The 23,739-nt window shown below is 40.5% G+C and overlaps 1 protein-coding gene across 2 annotated transcripts in view; it reads left to right on the forward strand.

The window, feature by feature from the left end:
- Positions 1 to 23,333, forward strand: part of MIPEP (mitochondrial intermediate peptidase) — a 227,938-nt gene extending 204,605 nt beyond the window's left edge. For both annotated transcript variants that reach the window (XM_064275339.1, XM_003414036.4), the window contains one exon: positions 23,073 to 23,333. In XM_064275339.1, coding sequence (XP_064131409.1) covers positions 23,073 to 23,170 — 98 coding nt within the window. In that variant the 3' untranslated portion in view covers positions 23,171 to 23,333. The remainder of the gene's footprint in view (positions 1 to 23,072) is intronic.
- Positions 23,334 to 23,739: the final 406 nt, after the last annotated feature.

Here is a 23,739-nt window from a genome sequence, read left to right on the forward strand (position 1 = left end):
AATCTGTGTTTGTTGGTCAGGGTTCGTAGATTGTCATGTATGTGATCGATTCACTTGTTTTTCCAAGTCTTTGTTGCAAGAGGGATCCGAGGCAGCGTCTACCTAGTCAGCCATCTCGGCCCCTCCTCGTTTAGATGCCTTTTAAATTGGGTTTTTCCTAATTTCCTTTTCAAATAGTTCACTGCTGAACTAGAGAAGCCCAGTTGATTTTTATGTATTAACCTTATGCCCGCTACTTTGCTGACTCCGCGCATTAGCCTCGGGAGCTTTCTTGTGGATTCTTTGGGACCAGCTTACCCTTTTTGAGGCCAGGCTACAAATCCTGTCTGCACATAAGTATTAGCTTCCATACTGGTCCATCAAAAGTTTAAATCCTTTTCTTTGTTTGTTTTTGGCAGGTATATTTATCTACTCTGCTTCTGAGAATGTTGCAATGACCTCTCTAAAAATTTTATTCTTTATATGAAACCTTTTTGTGCTAAGAAACTTAATATTTTAGCGTTAGAATTCTCACACTCAAGTCCATGGTTCAAACTAGAGATGATGAAGTACTACAATCCCAGTTAACATCAACAATAGGATGAGTCTTCTTTTAAGCTCTAATTTTTTTTTTTTTTAATGTTTTTCTGTCAGATCTTATTAATTCACAGGATTGGTTACATGTCAAAGAAGAATGCAAAGAGGGTATGTCTGTCGTCACTTTATAGGATTGGATTTATAAGACAAGACCAGTAGTAGCTTCTCATTGTCTTGTATGCAGCCAACCTGTACCCCAAAACAGGAGCATCTTAGAGGATGGCTCACAACCTTAACATGAGGGGACCCCAGAAGTAAGTGGTGAAGGTACTGAGATTTGTAACACAAAAGCATATATGCTGTAGTTGGTATTCTTCTTCTGTGAAAATGTAATGTTTTGTAGGTGCTTTATATATTTTATTTAACTACTTACTGGATAAATGTAAAGAATTATAGTAAATAGCCAGAGGTGAAGAAATAGAATACCTGTCTTCAAACTATGTACCTCCCTGACCAAGTCACAACTTTGTCAACCTCCTTACTTGTTATTTGCCGTCAAGTTGATTCCGACTCATGGGGACCCCATGTATGCAGAGTAGTACTGCTCCATAGGGTTTTCAAGGCTATGATCTTTTGGAAGCAAATTACCAGGCCTTTCTTCCAAGGTGCCTCTAGGTGTGTTCAAACTGCCAGCCATTAGGCTAGTAGTTGAGTGTTTAACCATCTGAGCCAACAGACCTGTTTTTATATTAACTCTGAGCCATTTCTTAGAGTCACAGTACCTATGCATTGTACTTAATGCTCTTTGAATGACACATGTACAGAGTAGTCAAACATAGAATACTTTTGGTCTTTGAATAATAAATGCTACGTAGGAGAACTTTTTTTCAGAATGAATTGTCCGTGTGGGAACCTGGCGGTGCCCATTAGCTCTGAGTCCCTCAGCCTTTCCTACCCTCCAGAGACAGATGGGCTTCACTGTGGCCAAACCCACATCCACCAGCTAAAGGCTACTGCTAGACCACCATGTGTCTGTGTTCTCTAACTCTGGGCTGCAGAGTATTTGTTCATCAGTTTTCTTAACTCTGCATATAATGGTCCTCAGAGGGAAAATCCGAGTTGCAGCAGAGGAGACTTTTCTTAAGCATCTATGTTTTTTTCTTCTCAACACTCTAACACTATCACATGGTAAAGTAGAACTGGACTAGCTCTGCTACTTCCTATCTGTAAATTACCTGGGAAAACTGCTTAATCTCCCTATTGTTGTTGGGTGCTATCAAGTCGATTTCTACTCCTGGTGACCCCATGTGGCAGAGTAAAACAGTCCCATAGGGTTTTTTAGGCTGTGATCTTTATGGGAGCAGATTACTAGGTCTTTCTCCTGTGGAGACACAGGGTGGGTTTGAACTGCTACCCTTTCAGTTAGCAGCCAAGTGTTTAACCCATTGTGCCACCGGGGCTCCTTATAGATAAAAAGATTTGAGTTTATAACACCTCTTTCTCACCTGCCTCTTCTTAGTTCCTTTATCTAGGTTTATCTCGGGGGTGTGTGTGTGCATCTGTATGTGTGTATTATTACACAATAGATGCAATAGAAAGCCAGAGTATATGCGATTGAAAACATGGCCTTAGCTATTTCTAAACACATTCAAAGCAGTGAAACATATAAAGATCATGTTACAAGTACAATATTCAGTTCCTTAATCTAACACTAACCACAATATGGCAATACCTGAGTGAAACCAGCTTTCTTAATTGCCAAGAACACTGGTGCGAGGTTTTACTATCTTTGGATTCTATATCAAAACAAAACAAAAACCAAACCCATTGCCATCGAGTAAATTCTGACTGATAGTGACCCTATAGGACAGAGTAGAACTACCCCATAGGGCGTCGAAGGAGTGGTTGGTGGATTTGAACTGCTGACCTTTTGGTTAGCAGCCAAGCTCTTAACCGCTGTGCCACCAGGGCTCCTTGAATTCTGTATACTTTTTTATTAAAATTGTCATTGTCAAATACTCTCTGCTATTCATTCCCTACCCCCACAATATTTATTGGTTTATGTTAAGTCTTGTATTTCTGAGTATTTTCTTTAAAATAAACCGCAATGATATGACATTTTCATTTGTTCTACCATTTTATAAAATATTTACTAGTATTTTTTTTTAAGTGTGCTTTGGTGAGCATGATCCAAAGTTTAGTTTCTACTCCGTCATTTCAGAAAATGTATGATTTTCTAGAAAGATAAATATGCAGAGAGGTTTGTGAATAGCAAGGAAGTAATATTTTATATCCACTATAAAGCAAAATTGTTTATAAAGCAAAATTGTTTCTTACTACAAAAAATAAAGCAATAGAATTATTAGGGATAGAAATTATATTATCTCAGCAGTTTGTGAATGACAGATGAATTAGGCATACAAGTTGATGTATCTTCTTATGTAAACTATGTTGTCTTTTGCATGTTTTATGTTACCTAAAATTCTTGGGTAAATGGCCCTTGCTGAGTTTTTAAGCTCAGATTTTACTTGTCTTTCAAACAAAACAAAACGACTGATATGTTGCGAAACTGCCATGTGCCAGGTGCTTTCTCCTGTGCTACCTCATTGAATTCCATACAGCGTAGGTAATAATCTCCCCATTTTTATAGTCTAGTCAGAGTTCATCCTTTTTCCATGTTGCCCCTCTTCCAGGGCATTAAGAGCCACTGTGGGCTGAACTGGACCTGGAAACTTCAATAAGCAATACTCTTGCCTGTTGGTTAGCGCAGAATGGTGCCAAGGGTAGCAGACCTAGCCAGTCAGGGCCACCATTATCTGATTCTCATCCTGGGATCATCTGAGCCAAGGCCCAAGTGAGCGCTAACTGAGTCAAGCCTTGTGGGGCCTTAGAATGTCCCAGCCATACGCGGATCTCCTGAACTAAGGTAGAACCAACTGCAGCTCGTCTTTCTGGGATTGCTCTGTATTGCCTCCCACATCTTCCTCAGCTTATCCTTATGATCTGACTTGAAATGGTCTGGTTTTTAGAATGTAGGCGATGTAAAGGACATGAGACTTGAGGTCTGATGGGAGCTTGAATGACCCCTCAAAACTCCTTTTTTTTTCCCCTCTCTCTTTTTCTCTCTCTTTAATTGACATTGGAGAGGCCTACCTGGGTTGTAGTAAGCCAAAAAACCAAGCCCACTGCCATAAACTTGACTCATAGTGACCATATAGGGTAGAGTAGAACTGCCCCGTAGGATTTCAACATCTTTAACGCAGAGCGGCTGGTAAGTGAATTGCCAACCTTTGTTGTTTGGGTTGGCAGCCAAGCACTTGCACTGACCAACAATAAAATCTTCCTTAATCTGTTTTCATATGAGCCCCTTGAGATTTTTATAGCAAAACTATCAATCTTTAATCATTTTTAGCCAATGTAGTTCTGATAGAAAGGTTCTCAGCAGAGCTGAAGAAGCATGAGGCCCCTGTTGGGTGTTGTCTTTCTGCCTCCAGTTATAGTATTCCTGGTGCTCTCACCCTGCAGCCTTTGAGGCATGCTGAGAATTGAGTGGGGGAAGGGGAAGGTTAGAGTCCAAAATTTTTAGCATTCCAAGAGGTTTTTTGCAAATATCAAACAACTTTCTTTCTGTGTTCCTTTCCAGAAAGTAAAATCTTAAAATATTTTTATGTCTCTTTGGCCCAAAGCAGTATGCATGTAGAGATATAAAGTGATAACTTGACAAGATTCTAAAAAGGACCAAACATCAGATAAGACTAAAAGAACGGCAGATAAGTGAGTCATTTTTCAGCAGTGATACTTCCTTCAGTTTGTTTTGCACGTTGCCAAACTGACTCACGAAACCAAATTCTAGAAGCCCACAGGGCCTTACCTTAAGCTGATTAAAATCATGATACCTTACATATCTGCAGAGCTTTATAGTCTTCAGAACACATTCATTTTGTCGTAAGTATCCTATATCACCTCTTCTAACCTGTTGCATATTATTTTTGTTCAAGAAACAACCAGAGAATTATAGTTTGTACTTCAAAAGGTCACCCTAATATTCTAAGGAGAATTGATACAATCTATAAGGATTTCCTTTCTTTATAAGCACCCAGATCGTGATTTCTAATGCCATTCTCCAATCAAAGGAAGCAGGGCTTCTTGGAGAAATGGCTAATTCCGGGTGCGGGACAGGAATATACAAGTTGAGCCTGGAGCATCTTGTAGAGCCAGGAAGTCAGAAGAAAAAGTTCGGAAACACACAATGATGGGAGCGCACCAAAGGGAGTCGGGAGCCAACTGAAAAAGCTCCCAGCGGCCAAAGCTGGAATAGTTAAGCAACCAAATAAATAATGCCATATTGGATTATAACGTAAAGTATAAAACAAATATCCATGAGTCCATACTGATACACAGAAATGAGTGAACGGTCAAACAAATAAACAAACAGACAAATCTCCCATGTAGAAGAATTCCAAATAATTGATGTAGACACTCTCCCCCAAAGGAGGTGATGCATAACTGCCCACCCCTTATATGTGGTCTGTTCATAGTGTCTTCCTCCCAAAGAGTACAGCATGGAAATGGGAGGACAGAATAACGTTTCAGTGGAGAAATTGACAAATACCGCCTCAGCCAGATGATCAAGGTTAGCGTCATCTGTGATAAGTCATGTTGATGGCATGTACCCTTGATGTATTTGATGAGAATAGCACTTTACCTATGTGGCCGTCCTCCCAAAAAAACATAACTCCAGTCTAATCTTGAGAAAAACACCAGACAAAGTCAAGTTCGGGAACAGTCTACAAAATCCCTGACTAATACTCCAAGGATGTGACCCTTAACGGAAGCAGACTGCAACATCTTTCTCCCGAGGAGCAGCTGGTAAATTCGAACCAATGACCATTCAGTTAGCAGCCGAGCACTTAACCACTGCACCACCAGAGCTTCTTTAGCTAATAATAAACCCCAAAAAACCCATTGCCATCGAGTTGATTCCAACTCATATCGACCCTACAGGACAGAGTAGAGCTGCCCCATAGAGTTTCCAAGGAGCAGCTGGTGGGTTTGAACTACCAACCTTTAGGTTAGCAGCCATAGTTCTTAACTACTGTGCCACCCCAGGGCTTCTTAGTTAATAATACTGTCTCAGTATTGGTCCATTAGCCGTGACAAATGCACCATCCTAATGTAGGATGTTAATAATTGGGGGGGGACTCTGTGTGGAGTAGATGGGAGCTCTCGGTACTCTCTTTGCAACTTTTCTGTAAAGCTAAATCTATCCTAAAATAAAAAGTTTATTTAAAAAAAAAATCTGCTTCTGTAATGATTACAGCCTTGGAAACCCTATGAGGCAGTTCTACGCTGACCTATAGGGTCCCTATGAGTCAGAATCAACTTGAAGGCAATGAGTTTTTTTGTTTTGTTTTGGTGGTAGGGTCAATTGAATAGGCCTCTTGCTGTTTATTGGCAGTGATCCTGTGAAAGATGAGGGTAGTAGAGTGGGTAGTCTGGATGGAAGGAAGTAGACTGATTTCAGGAGTTTTTATGAGTTTTTATGAGGCAGAATCAACAGGAGTTAGAAGTGATGTCCTGGGGAGGTGGGAGAGAGCGATGTCACGGTTAACTCCTAAATATCCTGCTCTCGATGCTCTAGATAAATAGTCCCCTTAATTTATGGCGATTGAGAGCCATGCGAGACCCACTGATCACAGCCGAGGGCAGCAGTGGCAGAATAGACTGGAAAGAATATGCTGCAAACATAGGATTGAGAAGCAGGCCGTTTTCCCTAATACAATTCAGCCATCTTGTAGAATTCGAGAAATTCCCAAGCCACGGGGATTCAATGACTGAATTCCTGAAGAGACTTTGTATCGAATTGGCTGTAGGAAGCACTTCTGCCCCAAATAGTCTAATGGTGGGAAACTCACCTTTTCACAGGGCAAATTCATTTTAATTTTAGACAACTGACAGGATGATGTGTTTATTCACGTTAACCCAAAATATTTAGGGAACTTTGAAAGTTTGATGTCTTGTTGACCCAATTAGGTAACGAGCATGGTTGCTTTTATTAGTTTTAATAACCTGATTGCAAACCTAAGAGGCTAAATGTGCTTAGCATGGGGCTTTACCGTCAGGTGTCATTTGTACAATACAAACATGACAGCAGTCAAGTAGCAGTAAGTCCTGTCTGTCAGCAGAAGTACAGAAGACATTTAAAGTAAGAAAACTAAATAAACAGTCATTATTCGACAAGAGCTTGATGGATTGTCGCTATTGTCAAAATAGATACAGACCGGCTTGAACAGAAAAGGGATTTTACTTTGTTTCATAACTCTGAAGATCAGCGGTAGATGGGACTTCCAGCTCTAAAGCAGGCATTACTATTTGATGGGGCCATCTGGTTTACCCCTGAGTGCCACAGGACTGCGTGAGAGCAATAAAGGCATCCTGGCTCTGGACAGCCATTCCCAAGGTGTGCAGTTTTTGAAACGTGTCACTTTGCTCTTTATTTTTTTAATTAAGTGGGATTTTAACAAGAGAGATAAGCATTAGCACATGGCAGGTTCTGCCTGCCTTAGCCAACATCCGTGCCCTGGGGATGTGGAGACAGCGAAAATAAATGCCCTGACGTGCTAAAGGACATGTGCCTGGCCTTCAGGGAGCTGCCCCAGAGGGCAATTTACATTTTTAAGTGACTCCTGGGGAGTCGTACAGATATATGTCACATTCAAAGATGACACTATTGAAACTCGTAGCTTGCCACACGTGAGCTATGCTGTTGGAAAGAAATCCTTAGATGGATTTCAGTGGGTTACTCAAAAGTTTATTAAACACAGATGATCACCATTTCCCCCTTGTAGTCAGACCTTCTCTCACTCACCTCCCCTTCATTCTGCTTTTGTCTCATAGCACATACTTACTTCCTGACATAATTATTTGTTGTTTTTGTTTGGTTTTGCTGTCCAATCAATTCCGACTCCTGGAGACCCCATGTGTTACAGAGTAGAACTGCCCCATAGGATTTTCTTGGCTGTAATCTCACCTTGGAGACTCTATGGAGAAGTTCTACCCTGTCCTATAGGGTCGTACAAGCTCTGTGAGGGCTTGGAGACCGAATGTTATGCTCACTGCTGTGTCCCCAGCATCAGGAATAGGGCTTAACACATAGGCTCTTGATAAATATTTGTTAAATGAAGTTGAATTAAATGATTATCAAAATATACTTAAAAGGTCAAATGTTTCTTGTGATTATTGAAATGGAAACAGGTTTTCGTTTGCTTCATTCTGAAAATCTCTGTTATCACATAAATATTTCCAAGTATTTTGTAGGCCTAAATTTTTTTGAGAATGTAAAATTCTTTTATAATGTAAAAGAAAACATAGGGACAGAGAGAGAGTAAGGGTTTTCTGTCCCACCCTTGTTCACTACCTCTCATCTTCTCAGATTTCATGTTATCGTGTCTCCCTAGTTGTCTGGGTGTCAGGTTTTTGCATTACCTCCTCCTGCCCCTGGCCCAGCTCCCTCCTGCCCGCTACATCCTACCTCCGATCCTTGTTTAATTGCCAGCTTCATGGGCCTAAGTCTCTTTTTTAATCAAGGAGCCTCAATTAACAGATTGCAGGAAGCCATAGCTCTTAAGTAAATGCTATCTGTTTGACTTGTGGAGATGGTTCATATTCTTTCTTTGTAGAGTATTTCTGATAAGCCCCACAAATATTTGTTGCACTGTTCTACAAAGTATAGTAAAATAGATTCTTCTATGGTATAATTTTTATAATGCAAGACTACCAAGTCAGTCTGGCAAATTACTAAAGTTATATAAGTAATAGCATTCAAGTGGAAAATACTTCCATTACTGTAGGATATCAGCGATAACTCTTGCAAATTGATTTAAAAGGAGCTAGACAATCTATGACTGTTAACATGCTTTGTTATATAAGGTAAGTCAGCTGTTGGAGCTTAATGAAAGCAGGCCCAAATCTAGTCCCTTGGCCTTCAATACCTCCTTTTGATGTTTCATTCCCCGCCCCCCCTCCCGCCCCGAGGTACTGTGTGTGTTAGCTTCCCAGGATCACTTGCTTCCAGCCCCACTGCCTTTGCAGCCTAAGCTTGAACAGCTGCCCAGAGTGCTGTCTTTCATCCCAACTTATGGTTTTAATATCCTTAGATTGATGACCAGTAAATGATCTAACACAATGAAAAAATGGTGTTACTGGTGATGTTGATTTACTTAGCTCAGCAAACATTTACTGAGTACTAAATAAGAATAAAGGAGCTTTGGTGGTGCAGTGGTTAAGCACTTGGCTGCTAAATGAAAAGTTGGTGATTCAAAATCACCCAGCAGCTCTGCAGGAGAAAAGACCTGGTGATTTGCTTCCATGCATGAATATTATAGACTAGGAATCCCTATGGGGCAGTTCTACTTGTCACATGGAATCGCTATGAGTCAAAATCAACTTGACGCACCTAACAACAACAAATAAGAATAATACACGGACCCTGCATTGTGCAGGCCAGAGTGTTGTGTGTACGTGGGGGGTGTTGCATCCTTGTGAGCATTACAGACAGGAGCCAGCTCGGGAGGTAAAACTGCAAACAGGTGCCTGCTTTGGGCTCTGCAGTCCTGCACTAGGCCACAGGGCTTGTTAACTGAGGGCTGGTTGGAACTCAGTCCCTCCTTACCCCCCTAGCTACCTTATACTCAGCGCCTGTTAGATAGCCAGAGGAGGCAGCCCTGGGGATGAGCACTGCGGGGAGGTACTATGCTGCAGAAACATTCATAAAGAAGACAGAATGCCTGGCCTCTGCAAGGCTCTCAACACGCCTGTGGTATTGATGGGGTCCAATTTTAGAGTCTGCAGCCTACTGTCACCAGATGCCATTCCCAAAAGGCATCCAATCTGCTCCTCCAGTCAGATAGCATTCCATAAAAATCAGAGGTGCCCACTCTCTGAATAGCCACTTAAGTGCCCTTTGCTTATAAAGAGAAAGGAAAAGGTCCAACACTGGAACTAAACAGATAATAGGATTTGAGATGCAGAGAACTCAAGCCAAAATACAAGGTCAGTATTCCAGAGATACAAATAAACAAAAAGGATAATGTATGGGTGTTATAAGTGAAAAGCCCTCATGGAAAAGTGTCCTTTTTTTTTTTTTCCTAAATAAATTGGCTTTGTAACTTAAGGAATAAATAATCCATGTGTGTTATGGTAACACATCAGGCTGATAGCTGCCTAATACCAGGCTAGAAACTGATAGGCATTTTGGGTAATTTTGACAGTGTAGGGTAATAGAAACCACATGGCATGTTGATCTGTTTACATCAATAAAAGGAAGTTGCCTTTACCAGGGAATGATAAGTCCTTTTTATCTGCTGAACTTAACCGAGCCTCTAGTATTCTTGGGTGTTCCTTTTTTTCATATTTGATTCAACCAACCTAAAACAAAAATCCTCACAACTGGACCAATAAGCAACATCATGATAAATGGAGAAATGGTTGAGGTTGTTAAGGATTTCGTTTTACTTGGATCCACAATCAACACCCGTGGAAGCAGCAGTCAAGAAATCAAAAGACGCATTGCATTGGGCAAATTGGCTGCAAGAGATCTCCTTAAAGTGTTAAAAAGCAAAGACGTCACCTTGAGGAATAAGGTGTGCCTGATCCAAGCCATGGTGTTTTCCATCGCCTCATATGCATGTGAAAGCTGGGCAATAAATAAAGACTACGAAAGAAGAATTGACACTTTTGAACTGTGAACAAATATGTCTTGGAAAAAGTACAACCAGAATGCTCCTTGGAAGCAAGGATAGTAATACTGCGTCTCACATACTTTGGACATGTTATCAGGAGGGATCAGTCACTGGAAAAGGGTATCATGCTTGTAAGAGGAAGGACCTTGACAAGATGGATTGACATAGTGGCTGCAGCAGTGAGCTCAAGCATAACAACAATTGTGAAGATGGCGCAGGACTCTGCAGTGTTTCCTTCTGTTGTGCATAGGGTTGCTATGAGTCAGAACTGACTCAACGGCACCTAACAACAACAACAACAATTCTAGCTAGCCAACAGACTCTGGGCACTTTAAACAGGAAAAATTTAACTCTTAACCTCTATCACCCCTGCACTAAATTATGTCTATTTTAGGCACATTTCATTTCAGTACAGCGCCTCAGATTCTGCCCACTGGATGAGTGAGTATTGGTTGTAAAGCAACTGGATAGAAGGGGTAGGTAGAGGGCCCTGGTAGACAGAAGGGCCGTTGCGACCTGATCCCACTTGACTTGTGTCTGGGTCAGAGCCCGCACCTCTTACTAAACCACGTGCATCCGTCAGGGAGTCCTACTTTGGAAGTTCCTGCGGAATGATCTCCAAGAACACTGTTGTGCACAGCACCTCAGAAGGAGATTCATCGTGAAGGAGGGGTCGAGGGATCGTGACATACAGGTATGCCCTGGAGGCTTGAAGGGACAGTATCTTCAGTCCCCTTAACACTGTGCTGGTAGGTGGTGTGTATCATCCCCATTTCATATATATGGAAATTAAGGCCCAGAGAAGTTAAGAAATTGGCCAGTGTTGCAAAGCTATTAAATAAAAACATACTTCAAATTCAACTCAAGTCAGGCTCCTTTCAAAACCCTGTGGCACCCACTTCATCTGCTCACTCACAGGACTCTACATCTTGACCCCTCTGTGAATGAAAGACCATTAATTACAGCAAGTTTCCTACTTGCTGTGTGAACTTAATGTAGCCCTCCTTCGTTTGTGTCCCCGTTTAAGATAATGTCTCTGGAGTTTGACTTTATTTGAGGTCTGAGAGCTCTTTTTTTCCCCCCAAGTAAATATCTTCTTAATAGACATACTCTAAGAAATATACTGTAGATTCCATTTTTAGACTAAAAACAATTTAGGTAATATTTTCTCAGCCTGTTTTGATTGAGTAATGGAAGCAGCTTCTTTAAAGATGGTTACTTACAGATGGTATTCTTAACATGTGGCTACCAGTGTGTGCTGCTGGCAATGGGTTAAAAACAGATGTCATTCCTCCAAAGCTCTTGATCTAGCTTCTAAGCTTTCCTTTGACCTCCCTGGGGCATTGAGCTTCAAGGGCTGAGGAAATTAGGAGCCAGGAGCGCCTCAGACAGGCCTGATGTTAGGGATGCACTGATGAGTTACATTTAGAAGGCATACCAATGACTGTAAAATAAAAAATAAGAATAAAAGTAGAGAGAGCAGATTTGGGTTGAGGAATTGAGATTGGCACTTGCTAACCAACTCTTGTTTGATATGTTGCCATGGAGCATAGCGACAAGGAAATTTCTCTTGGTTTAACTGGGTCATTTCCTGAAAGCTTGTTTACAAGATACCTTCTGGTGTTTATTTAGGCCTTTCCAACTATCTCTTCCAAAAGAAACTTTTTCCTTTTGACTCTGATATAATATTAATAGTGAAACTAGATCAAGGAATTATCATACCTAAACCTAATTTCTTTTTTACTTAATAGTTCATTTTTTGGCGGGGGGGACACTGGTGGTGTAGTGGTTAAGTGCTGTGGCTGTTAACCAAGAGGTTGGCAGTTCAGATCCACCAGGTGCTCCTTGGAAACTCTATGGGGCAGTTCTGCTCTGTCCCGTAGGGTCACTATGAGTCGGAATCGACTCGACGGCAGTGAGTTTGGTTTAGTTCATTTTTGCTTTAAAGGTTTTTTATTTATAGAATAATCCCTCCTTAATCTCGAAGTTTTCACATCTCAAGATTCTGAATAACATTATCAAGTTGCTTTTCTTGATAAGTTAGGGTATGTCAAGTAAGACATGTTTAGTTTTTAAATCTCTTTCCCGACAGTACTAAATGTCTGTTTAGTTTTGACTAAGCTGTAGGGCCAGGAGTAAGGCTACACTCCACCCTCTCAAGCAGTTTAAACAAAACAAAACTTTAGACATTTCTTGAAATCTAAAATCACACGCTCAAAATAATTGAAATTTCAACAGTACACCCACCTTCGGCTTCCTTTCCACGCACATGCCTTTCACTTCAGGATAGGGGCTTTATGCCAATACTGCAATTAGGAAGACTCATTTCTACTGCTTTTACATTTTTCTAGTTGAATAACAGTAGTAATAATGAGAACAACTACCACACAAAAACATTTGTTCAGTGTTTTCAGCCTGTCAAGTACTATACTAAGCACATATTCTCATTTAATTCTCTAAATAGTCCAAGGAGTGGTGAAGTCGTCTACTTGCACAAGGTTGTGGAACAAGGATTATTTCCACAGATGGTGGAACTAGGATTCAGATTCAGGCACTCTGACTTATCTTGGGTGGACTGGTAATTCCTTAAGCTTCTTTTTCAGGTTATAACAGGAAGCTTTTGCTTTGGAAACAGTTGCGTGTGTATTCCACTCTTTTTCCCCTTGCTCTACTATAATTCTTGGCAACTGAGTTGCCTTGTCATAAATACTGATGCTCAAAGAAGCTGTAATGTTCTCAGAGTGAGATACTGTGGGGGCCAGTCTGAAAGGTGGCATAGCAAAACGGTTTTATGACAAATAAGATGTGTTGACTGAGAGTGCATGAGTAAACGCAGGTATAGCAGGTTTAGGTTCTTTGCAACATACTCGCTAGCGAAAACCTTAACTTGCACAGCAAAACGAGAATATATGAGAAAAGCGTGTCGTGGAATTAGACTTAGAATTTAGTGACTCTAAGATTACAACATAGTTTCAATAATAGAGGTAAATGGCAACCCAGAATAATAGCCAAGTAAATGAAATCCCTAATCTTTGGCTTATTTAGATATTTACTCAGTTTAGCCTCCGAAATAGCTGAGAGCTTTTTGGAAGAAAGAAATAGAAGGGCACACCTGCGTTCTCAGGGCTAAGACCTCCCTTTTGTAAATGCACTGACTTTTTTAAGAGGGTGTGTATGTGTTTAATGTGTGGGTGTGTTTGTTTAAGGAAGACATTGAGCTTCAAAAGGCAAAATGTTTTGTAACCAAGAAATGTAAATAGGAACCTTTAAATCTGACAATGAAATTAAAACAAACCAGTTTGTAAACAGAGCACATATGTGAGGATCAGTGTGCTGGATCAGCTCTCTGGCAAGAAGTCCAGAGCCTCCACGTGGGTGCAGTCAGTACCTCCACGAAGATCTGAGGTCTGAACACCAGGGATAAGCACCCAGCCTAGGGAGCTATCGAGTTTTTTTAAGTTCAAAGGAGGAAAGGAATTTCACTTTCTGGCTGATATTCTGGTTTTCTCAGGAACTGATTGTAGATAGTAGGAATCCACCTTTAGAAAGAGGTGTGGGCAACCGCAGCCTTGTAGCAGAGAAAAACTTCAAAGTCAGGGGTGAGCCATACATTTGCCCCAGGCTTGGGAGAGACAGACCTGGAACGAGAGTTCTCATCTCATAAAACCCACTGAAGAGTTCTCAAACTGCCCGGCCAGCCTTTGTAGCTACAATTCTCAAGCTGCCTGAGCTGAGTTTGGCACATGGAATTATTTCAGCATAGAAAATCGCCATTAACAACAATTATGGGTGGTGGTTTCACAGCATGGTTAATGTAATTGATATCACTAAATTGTAGATGTGAAAAATGTTGAACTGGCAAATGCTGTGTGTGTGTCTATCTTTGCAACAGTAAAAATAGCCGTTAAATATTATGGTGGGTTTTTAGAAATGGAAATACTCAGAAACTCCTTTTACTCTTCCCAAATTTCCGTATAGATAATCTGCTTTTCAGTATATCTAGATGACTGCTGGTAACGGAGAACAGGAATCACACAGACAACCAAACATCTCAAGGATCAAAGGCTTTATCTTACTAGTTTTGATCTCTTCTGGATGCACCTCTTATCGCAGCTGCCGACAGATAGAAATATGGATTGGTTTTAGTTACATCTTCTGTTGGTTTCCTGTATTAAATAAACAACTCTGATAAGAAGCAGAAGGCAAAGTGTAGAAAAAAGTAAAGTACGTGATCATTCATTAACTGGATAATTAGCCTCTGGCTGCAAGTTTTATGATAAAATCTCAACTACTTAATCACGGCTCAATGTTTTGGAGTTCACATTGTGCAAAAATAATGAGCAGCCTCACCCTTCAATTCTTGACCTGGGAAATAGGCTTTTATAAACCTTTGGGTCTGATTGTTAGTGTTACCAGTTACTGAGCCGAGTGTGTGCTGAGTGCACCATCTTATGTAATCCTTATAACGGTCTAGCAAAGTAGATGTTATTTTGCCAATTTTACGAACATCAAGGAATTTTTATACAACTCTAGCATTTTACTTGTACTCAGATTGCTTCCAGCAGAAATGAGGCTTCAGGAAGTTAAGTTGTCTGAGGTTTAGGGTTAGGTTTTTGGTTCTGTGTTGTTGAATTTATCAGTAGTTCCTTGACAAGCCTTCAAACGAAAGCCTTTCTGTAGTCTAAAGAGAAGCTTTAGACTGGAGTTTTCAGTAATATGCTGAACCAGATAATGTTCCATTCAGCCCAAAATTCTCACCTGAAAGTGCCCCAGGGGCTGTTTCTGGAATGCGTGGTAGTTACTCTGTTGCGTTTTCATAGGTGAGCTGTCATCTGGGTGGGGATCCCTACGACGGCTCCTTTTTTGGAGCTGAGGTCTTTCCTGGTTCACCACACTGTTCCCTAAATAAATTGCTATCTGTGGGCCTTCAATATAAACCTGGCTGATTTAACTAATTTCAACCAAGTACCAGTGCTGTGTTTGAAATGTAAGGGTATGACTAGCTTTTAGCACTGGTTTTAAAAGAACTGAAAAGATATTTGTCCTTGGCCATCTTGGCCTCTGAAGGTCCGGCCAGTTCTGAGGGGAGCCAGGACTACATTCACCTACCCCCAAATATGGAGAGCCAGGCCTCATTTCTCTTGGCAGCCTAGGAAAAGCACCCAGTCCATGCTGCTTGCATTGCACAGTTGAAAACCCACAAGGATGCTTCCTTCCCTGACTCCAAAGGAAAGAACCCATTTCGCAAGAATCCACAAATGATGGAGACAGCCCCCCACCCTGTGCCTCCTACCATTCTCTTTCCCATCCCCTCATCACACCCCTTAGTCAAACGAAGATATCAGTATCCCCCAAATATCAAGTCCCTTTTAATAACTTGTGAGCTGATCTTTTTGTCAGTTGGGAATCTTCTTTAAAGAACTAGAACCAATGATATGGAAGAGGTCACAAAGTGGAAAAGAGAACTAGAAACAGCTCAGAAGAGGCAGGAATAAAAGGAGCTCTGATGTGTGATCTCAGGAGCCTGGTGCCAGCATGAATCTGCTCCAACCACCTTCAGGCCTCCTATTGTTTCTGCTCAAGACTCAGATGCCAGGGAGAGCACTTCGCCTGAGCCTCGTTGGGCACTGGGCAGGTGGGAGCGCCCTTTGAAGCCCATAGCACTTCCTAAATTGTGGCTGGAGAAACGATAGCTCATTTTCTGGTTTAATTGGTTTCCTCAGGCCCAGCTGATCAGTGGTTCTCACACATTAGTGTGAAGACAGATGACTGATCCCACTCCCAGATTTTCTGATTCTGAGAACCTGAGGCAGGAACAAGGAATTTGATTTTAACGTGTTCCTAAGTGATACCAGTGATACTAGTGTGGGAACCACACTTTAAAAACCTCTAGATAATACATTTCTGTAAGACAGATTCTCAGCGGCTTTTACATCTGGCACCTTCCTGATACATAACGTGATTTTTTTCGTCTGCCCTAAGTCCACATTAGGCATTCAGGTACAGATGGAGAGAATAAATGAAGGAAATGGAAAACCCTTACAAAAGCTCTCTTTATACTTACTCCATTCCTCTTTGCCTTTCACTATTAAAACTTTGATCTGCACTGATCAAACACAATCACAATTTATTTTGGGGGCACCCTCGGTTGGTGTTAAGCAATATTTGAAATAGACTCACAGAGGAGATGTAACTGTTTCACTTCTCTTCCAAGGTTCAAATACTTGTGATGGTTTTTAGCTGCCTCGGTAATCCCCAGTGCTGCCTAGGTAATCTCCTGTGCTCCCTACACTAAATGATACATGAGCCATCTCACCCGGGCACTGAGGAAGGGAGACCAGAACAAGATTTCTTCTCTGCTGTGTGAGGTTGGTTTAGGGTGTTTTCAAGTCTTTGTATTAATTGTACATCCAAAAGGGCACTCGGGATTAAAAAGTTCCTGCCATGAGGACATTGCTATTTAAAGGACGGTCTGGTTAGATATTATATTTTACAAAATAACAGGGTGTAAGCTCTGAAGTCACGAAACACTTGCTGCTTTATGATGTACTGGACACATCCTGAGACGGGAAGAACTTTTCTTGGTAAAAACATAGAAATATGCAGATTTAGGAGCCCTGTAAGGACCAAGGGCTTCTGTTTGCAAGGGCAACCACAGATACCTGGAGGCCACCCAGAAGACACCCCAAAGTGCAAAGCTATGAGGCACTGTCTCCCAGTGTGAAGCCTACGGAAGAGCTCTAGCAGCCACCTGGCTGGCATGACTGAGACTGTGCCCTGCTGAAAAGTGGCTCTTTGTCACACATGACAGTGTGTGTCCCTATCACACTTTTCAAAACCAGCTCACTGCCACCCAGCAGAGACTGTGCCCAGCGTCTTTGTCCTCATCACCAGTTAGAGTGAGCATTGCATAGTTGTACCTGCATGTAAGGTACAAATTGCCAGAATACAGGGCATGACTAATGCATTTGGTACATGTGGACATGGGTGGCGTTAGGAAGCAATGAGACTTTCTTTTTCAGGATTTCTCCACACGTTTGTGTTTTGTCACATTAAGGATCTGATAATGAAGTATAGACATTTTTAGAATGTACATTATTTTACAAAATTATAGGACATGAGGTAATATAGTGCTTTGAGAGCATGGGCTCTGGGAGCAGACTGCCAGGCTTCAAAGCTTGCACCATCATTTAAGAGTCATGGGCTCTGCTTTTGCCTCAGTTTTCTTTTTTGTCAGATAGGCTCCTCCCAGGTTTGTTTTATGATCAAGGGAGTTATACACTTAGCACAATCTCTGGCACATAGTACATAGTACCTGCTCAACAAATAGCTCTCGTTACCATTCTGTTGTTGCTCTTGACCTCGGTCTCTCTGGTAAGCACTTTCTAGATCATGGTCTGTGGGTCAGGTCTTCACACATGTCATCTCCATCTTCACTTGTGTCCAACTCTGTGTCAGCAGCCAGCAGAGACGATGGCGCACAGTACCACGTGGAGACCCTCCTGCTTACAGAGTCCATCTTGGCATCCTTTGGATATCATAATTTATTTTAGTCAGGCCTGGAAAAATTGCCCTAGTGCTTCAAGGTTATGAAACATGCTAGTTTGTGCAGAGCAATTGAGATGAAAAATGTTCTGGCTTGTACCATCTTTTATTTGCCTATTTGCCTCTCTGGTAAAAATGAGGGAATTAAAAAAGGCATCATTCTTCAACTACTCGTTGTATATTCTCTATCCGTCTGAGTAGGACAAATGGGTAAAACTCAACTACCAATTTTCCTTTTTGTGAACTAATATGTGAACTAACGCAATTTTGTCTCTTATATTGCTATTGACACTTTGCTCTTTTCAGTTGTAAAGTTGTTCCTTTCTTTTCATTCTTTTGACTAAATCCATCCATCCATCCCCCCCCACCCAATTTTAGATGATTTCCACGATGAAGTATCTATGTAAGTCCCACCCACTTATGGATTTAACAGCTCCAACCTTGTTCCCAGAGGCTCCTAAGGAATTACAAGCCTAATCGTCACCCTGTTAAAATGAAGATCCGAAGTCAGCTTTAAAAAATCAAAGTTTTTGGAATTTTTTTTTTTTTTGACTGTACACATATATAAAAGCTAACTTAAGTTTTCTTATTTGTGAAACTGTCTGAAAACACTGGGTTTTTCTTTTAATTCCCCGAATAGAGGTTAGTTCATATTGACACTTGCAAAACACTTTAATTAAAGTGAGGATACTGTAACAACGTACCACGAGAATTCTTGCCCCGTGTAACTGTACCTTATCCCTTAGGGTCCTATTTTCCTCCTTCTGAGCCTTCATCTTTAGCAATCACATGACACACAAAATTAACAAACAAGCTATTTAGCTCTGACCATTTTTTATTTAAAAATGCAATGCATATATGTACATGTGTGTATATATATATATATTTTTTTTTTCCTCTTATTGCCATGGTTCCCATGGTTCCCATTCTCGGACGTGCAAGAAGGGTGTAGGAGGAGAAACTGGAGAAGGATCTGTGTGGGCTGGTGTTAACTGTCGAGAAGGTTTGAGACGGTCATATTTATACTGGCAGTCTATTGAATGAAAGTGAGCCATTTCAAAGGAGCAGGAGCCGCACATAGCTGCATAGGTTGGCTCTGAATACATGGGTTTCACCTTCTGACAGTTCTAGTCATTGTATTATAAATGACCAGTCACTTAATTGTAGACATGTTTCAAATAATAAAAGGAAGAAAACGCTGAAATAGGTTCATACCTTCCATTGAAAGCCATGTTTAAATGTTTTTCCTACAAAATATTCTCTGTATTGAGTCCATGGTACCTGACTTAGGTTACTTGAAGGTACAGTGTGAAATGTGCACCTTTAGCGCTCATCAAAGACCCAACATTTCTGTCATCAGTGACACAGCTGGACCAGAGGAGAGGCCTTCTCTCATCCATAGAGATTATTTTACTGTTTAAAAAATAGTGTTTTAGTTTTAGTTTCGAAAATGAAGACATACCAATGACATTCTCTTCCAGTAACTGTTCCTTATTTTCCAGGTGTTTCTTAAGATGGAGATATTAGAATTTGAATTTGAATACGGTTGGAAATATTTTGGTCTGCAGTTGAAAATATTACAACATTCTTTATTACAACATTCTTATTGCTCTTAACTACCCCAGGTCTAGTTAGTGGCTTGAAAGCCTCTGTTGGGATATACTGTTTTGACACCCACCATGTTGGGATAGACTATTTTAACATCACACTGTGCTCCGCCTTGTGTGAATGACTGCCACATTTAGGCTTCCAGCTCTGCCCCCCTTCCATTGAGGCCTGGACATCTGTGTGCAGACCATCCCTTTGGCCCTTAAAGTTGACAAACCTGCTCTTCCTGTGTGCCCATCTCAGCTCATCCTTCCTGTTCTTGTTGCTCAGAGTCTTCTCAATTGCTGTTCTCCCAGAGTCTCCTCCACCCTTAGTCTAGCCCTGCTAATGGGGTACATACGATTTTCAGTTTCTCACCTCTGTGCCTTTCTTAGGCTGTCCCCTCCACCCAAAAGGCCCTTATTTGGACATAAATCCTACCCATCTTTTAAGTTTCTATTCCAATCCCATCTCCTCCACAAAGCTTTCTAAATCTCTCCATGGGATTTACTTTGTCCCTCTGCCCTCCCAAGCATTTTATGTTGAAAAATTTCTAACCTTCAGAAAAGTTGAATGAACAGTGCAGTGAACATTCATATGCTTGCTATTTAGATTGTACAGTTAACACTTTGCCCTAGCGGCATAGCAGTTAAGAGCTTGGCTACTAACCAAAAGGTCGGCAGTTTGAATCTATCAGCTGCTGCTTGGAAACCCTATGGGTCAGTTCTACCGTGCCCTGTAGGGTTGCTATGAGTTGGAATTAACTCTGTGGCAATGGGTTTTTGTTTTGTTTTGTTTTATCACATCTCCATCTTCCATCTTTCCATCTACCCATCAATCCATCATGTATTTTGACATATTTCAAAGTAAGGTACAGACTTCAGTATACTTTGCCCCTAAATACTATAGCATACATATCAATAACTAGAGTCTGATATTTATTTATATTTAAGGTGAAATTTAGATACAGTGAAATGCACACATCTTAAATGTACTATCTGATGAATTTTGTCACATGTATACTCCTTTGTAGCGAAAATCACTGTGGATATAGAGCTTTACCATCACACCAGAAAGTTCTTTCACGCCCCTTCTCAGTCATGTCCCATCTCTAATCCCATACATAGCCATTATTGCAATTATTTTCTCCATAGATTAGTCTTGTCCCTTTTAGAGCTTCATATAAATGAAATCAGTGTGTACTCCTTTGTGTAAGGCCTTTTTCATTCTGGCTAATGTTTTTGGAGCCCTAGCGCGTAGTGGTTAAGAACGTGGCTGCTAACCAAAAGGTCAGCAGTTTGAATCTACCAGCTGCTCCTTGGGAACCCTGTGGGGCAGTTCTACTCCATCCTGTAGGGTCACCACGTGTCGGAATTGACTCAACGGCAACAGGCTAGGGTTTTGGTTCTATGTTGTTGCATTAATCAGTAGTTCCTTCCTTTCTATCACTAATTAGTATTCCATTATATGAATATACTCTTGTATTCATTATATGAATATCCTGTTGGTGGAAACTTGGGCTGTTTCCATTTGGGGATTACTAGGGAAGAAGGCGTTTTGTACAGGTCTTTTTTTGTGGATGTATGCTTTCATATCTCTTGAATAAATACGTAGGGGTGAAATTGATGTGTCAAAGGATAGATGTGTATGTGTGTGTTTAGTTTTATAAGAAACTACTAGACTTTTTTTTCCTAAGTGGTTGTATCATTTTACCCTGTCATCACAAATATATGACAATTCATATTGTGCACAGCCTTCCCAACATTTGGTGTTGTCAGTCTGGTGAATGTACGATGGTATTTCGTTTGATTTTAACTTTCATCTTCCTGATGATTGATAATGTTGAATATCTTCACAGTGCTTATTAGTTGCGTGTGTTTATTTGGATATCTTCTTTCGTGAACAGTCTGCTGAAATTTTTTGTCCGTTAACTTTTTTTTATTTTTATCCTCTAATGATGAGTTGAAAGAGTTCTTTTTATGTCCTGGATACCAGTTTTATATCAGATATATGTTGTGTGAATATTTTTTCCCCCTCTGTTTTTTACCTATTCATTTTCTTAATAGTGTCTTGTAAAGAGTGGATGTTTTTAATTTTGATAAAATCTAATTTATCATTTTTTTTCTTTTATGGTTATTGTTTTGTGTGGTCTAAGAAACCTTTGCCTACCTTAAAATAAAAAAAGATTGTGTCTTCTTTTAGACACTTTATAGTTTTAGCTTTTACAATTAGGTTTGTGATCCATCTCAAATTACTCTTTATGTGTGGTAGAAGGTGTCATGGTCAAGGTTATTTTTCCCCCATATGGGTACTCAGTTCAATCCAGTACACTTTTCTGGTTGTGTCCTCCTCACCCTCATAGTGATTAGCCTGTCTTCTGTGTGCTTATCACCTGGCCTGATCCTACACACAGCAAATACTCCATCTGTGTTCACTGAATTGCATTGAAGATTTATAGGAGGATAGAGGACTTGGGAATCTCTTAATGTCTCAGTGTTGGAAGGAGTTTTATGGGATCCTTTCCCAAAATTAAATGCCAATATGTACAGAGCCATGTTCAATTCTTGAGTTATCATTGTTGCTGTGTGCTGCAGAGTTGATTCCAACTCATAGCTACCCTATAGGACAGAGTAGAGCTGCCCCATCAGGTTTCGTAGGCTGCAGTCTTTATGGGAGCAGACCACGAGGTGTTTTCTCCTGCAGAGCTGCTGGTGGGTTTGAACCACGGACCTTTCAGTTAGCTGCCCAGCACTTAACTATTGTGCCACCAGGGCTTCTTTGAGTTATCAGTAAAAAAAAAGAAACCCACTGCCATCGAGTTGATTTTGACTCATAGCGACCCTGTAGGACAGAGTAGAACTGCCCCGTAGGGTTTCCAAGGAGTGCCTGGTGAATTTGAACTGGTGACTTTTTGGTTAGCAGCCATAGCTCTTAACCACTACGCCACCAGGGTTATCAGTAAAAAAAAAAAAAAAAAAAAAAAAATTTTTTTTTTTTAATCAGTTGAGGCAACACATAGATTGCTCCAATCTGTAGATAATTAAATTTACCTTTTTATTTAACTCTTAATATATGCTAGACACTGTGCCTCATTGCTTTCTGTGCTTTCTTGTTTCATCTTTACAGCAAACTTATCTATTAGTTAAGTAAATTTCGTTCCCAGGGATTTCAGGTAACTTCCACATTACACAACTAGTAAGTTGCAAAGCCAGGAGTTCTCCAATACAGGAAAACCTGGAGGAATGCAAATAACTTGATTCTGGTATAAGATTTCTGCAAAGGAATTGACATCTGACTGACTGAAGTGTATAGAACTTGGTAATAAAACTTGATTTAAAAAAATTATATGTCTAAAAATTGTGATCCATCCCCAAAGATAGCTAAAAAATTCAGTCTTCTAAAGTCTCTCGAAGTGTATAGTAATATCTGCAAAAATTAAATCATATTTAAGCCTAACTTTTCAGAGCTAAGTGTTGATTACATAGTAAAAATACATTATAATCATAATTAGCTTCAGGGCCCACACACTGTCTATGACTTTATGAAATGTTTTCATAGGTTATAGAACCAAGCTCTTGTTTGACAAAGCCAGAATGGTTCCCTCATGTGTACATTTGACTTGTCTCTCTGCCCTTCTTTGCTGTCTACCAGGGAGTGTGCTGGCTGACCTCTCTTTGCTTGCAGGTATGCTTCAGAAGTGCCCTTCCATCGATGACTTTGTAAGTGCCCTCGTTTCTGACTTGGATCTGGACTTTGAAACATTCTTCATGGATTCTGAATAACGGAAACACTCTGAGTATTTTAAATCAAGGTCATGTAGATACTAACTTTGTTATAAATGCTACAGCTATGAAAACTTTTTTCTGATTTCAGTATTCACTTCTGTAATAACTTCTGAAAAACCCTAAACTGATAGAACTTGGAATAAATAATTTGTTTTGATGATGCTGGCTTTTGGCAAATTTGTGAACATCTGGAAATCTACTGAGTGAGTTAGTAAAAACTACACTTGAGCATGGAGTTGTTACATGTAGAGTGTGGGCACATACTTCCTACTGTGAAAGAGCAAGAATCATTGAGCCTGCTTAAGGTAAAAGCAAAGAATTTTATTGGGAAATAAAAAGACAATTTACAAATTGGGGAGGCAAAGAGTTAAGAAGGTCTTAACACAGTGCTCCCAGGAGCTGGTCATTTACGAATGTTTATAAATGCAAAAACTGTAGAAGAAGTCAGTAACAATTGAACAAGCATTTGATTAGCTGATACTTACGAAGAGGTAACCAGGGTAACTAGGTAAGCAAAGCGTAGCTGGGTGTTTCTTAGAACATGGTAAAAAAAAAAAGTATCTTCT

The sequence above is a fragment of the Loxodonta africana genome, chromosome 23 (genome assembly GCF_030014295.1).
Source record: "Loxodonta africana isolate mLoxAfr1 chromosome 23, mLoxAfr1.hap2, whole genome shotgun sequence".
Lineage (NCBI taxonomy): Eukaryota > Metazoa > Chordata > Mammalia > Proboscidea > Elephantidae > Loxodonta > Loxodonta africana.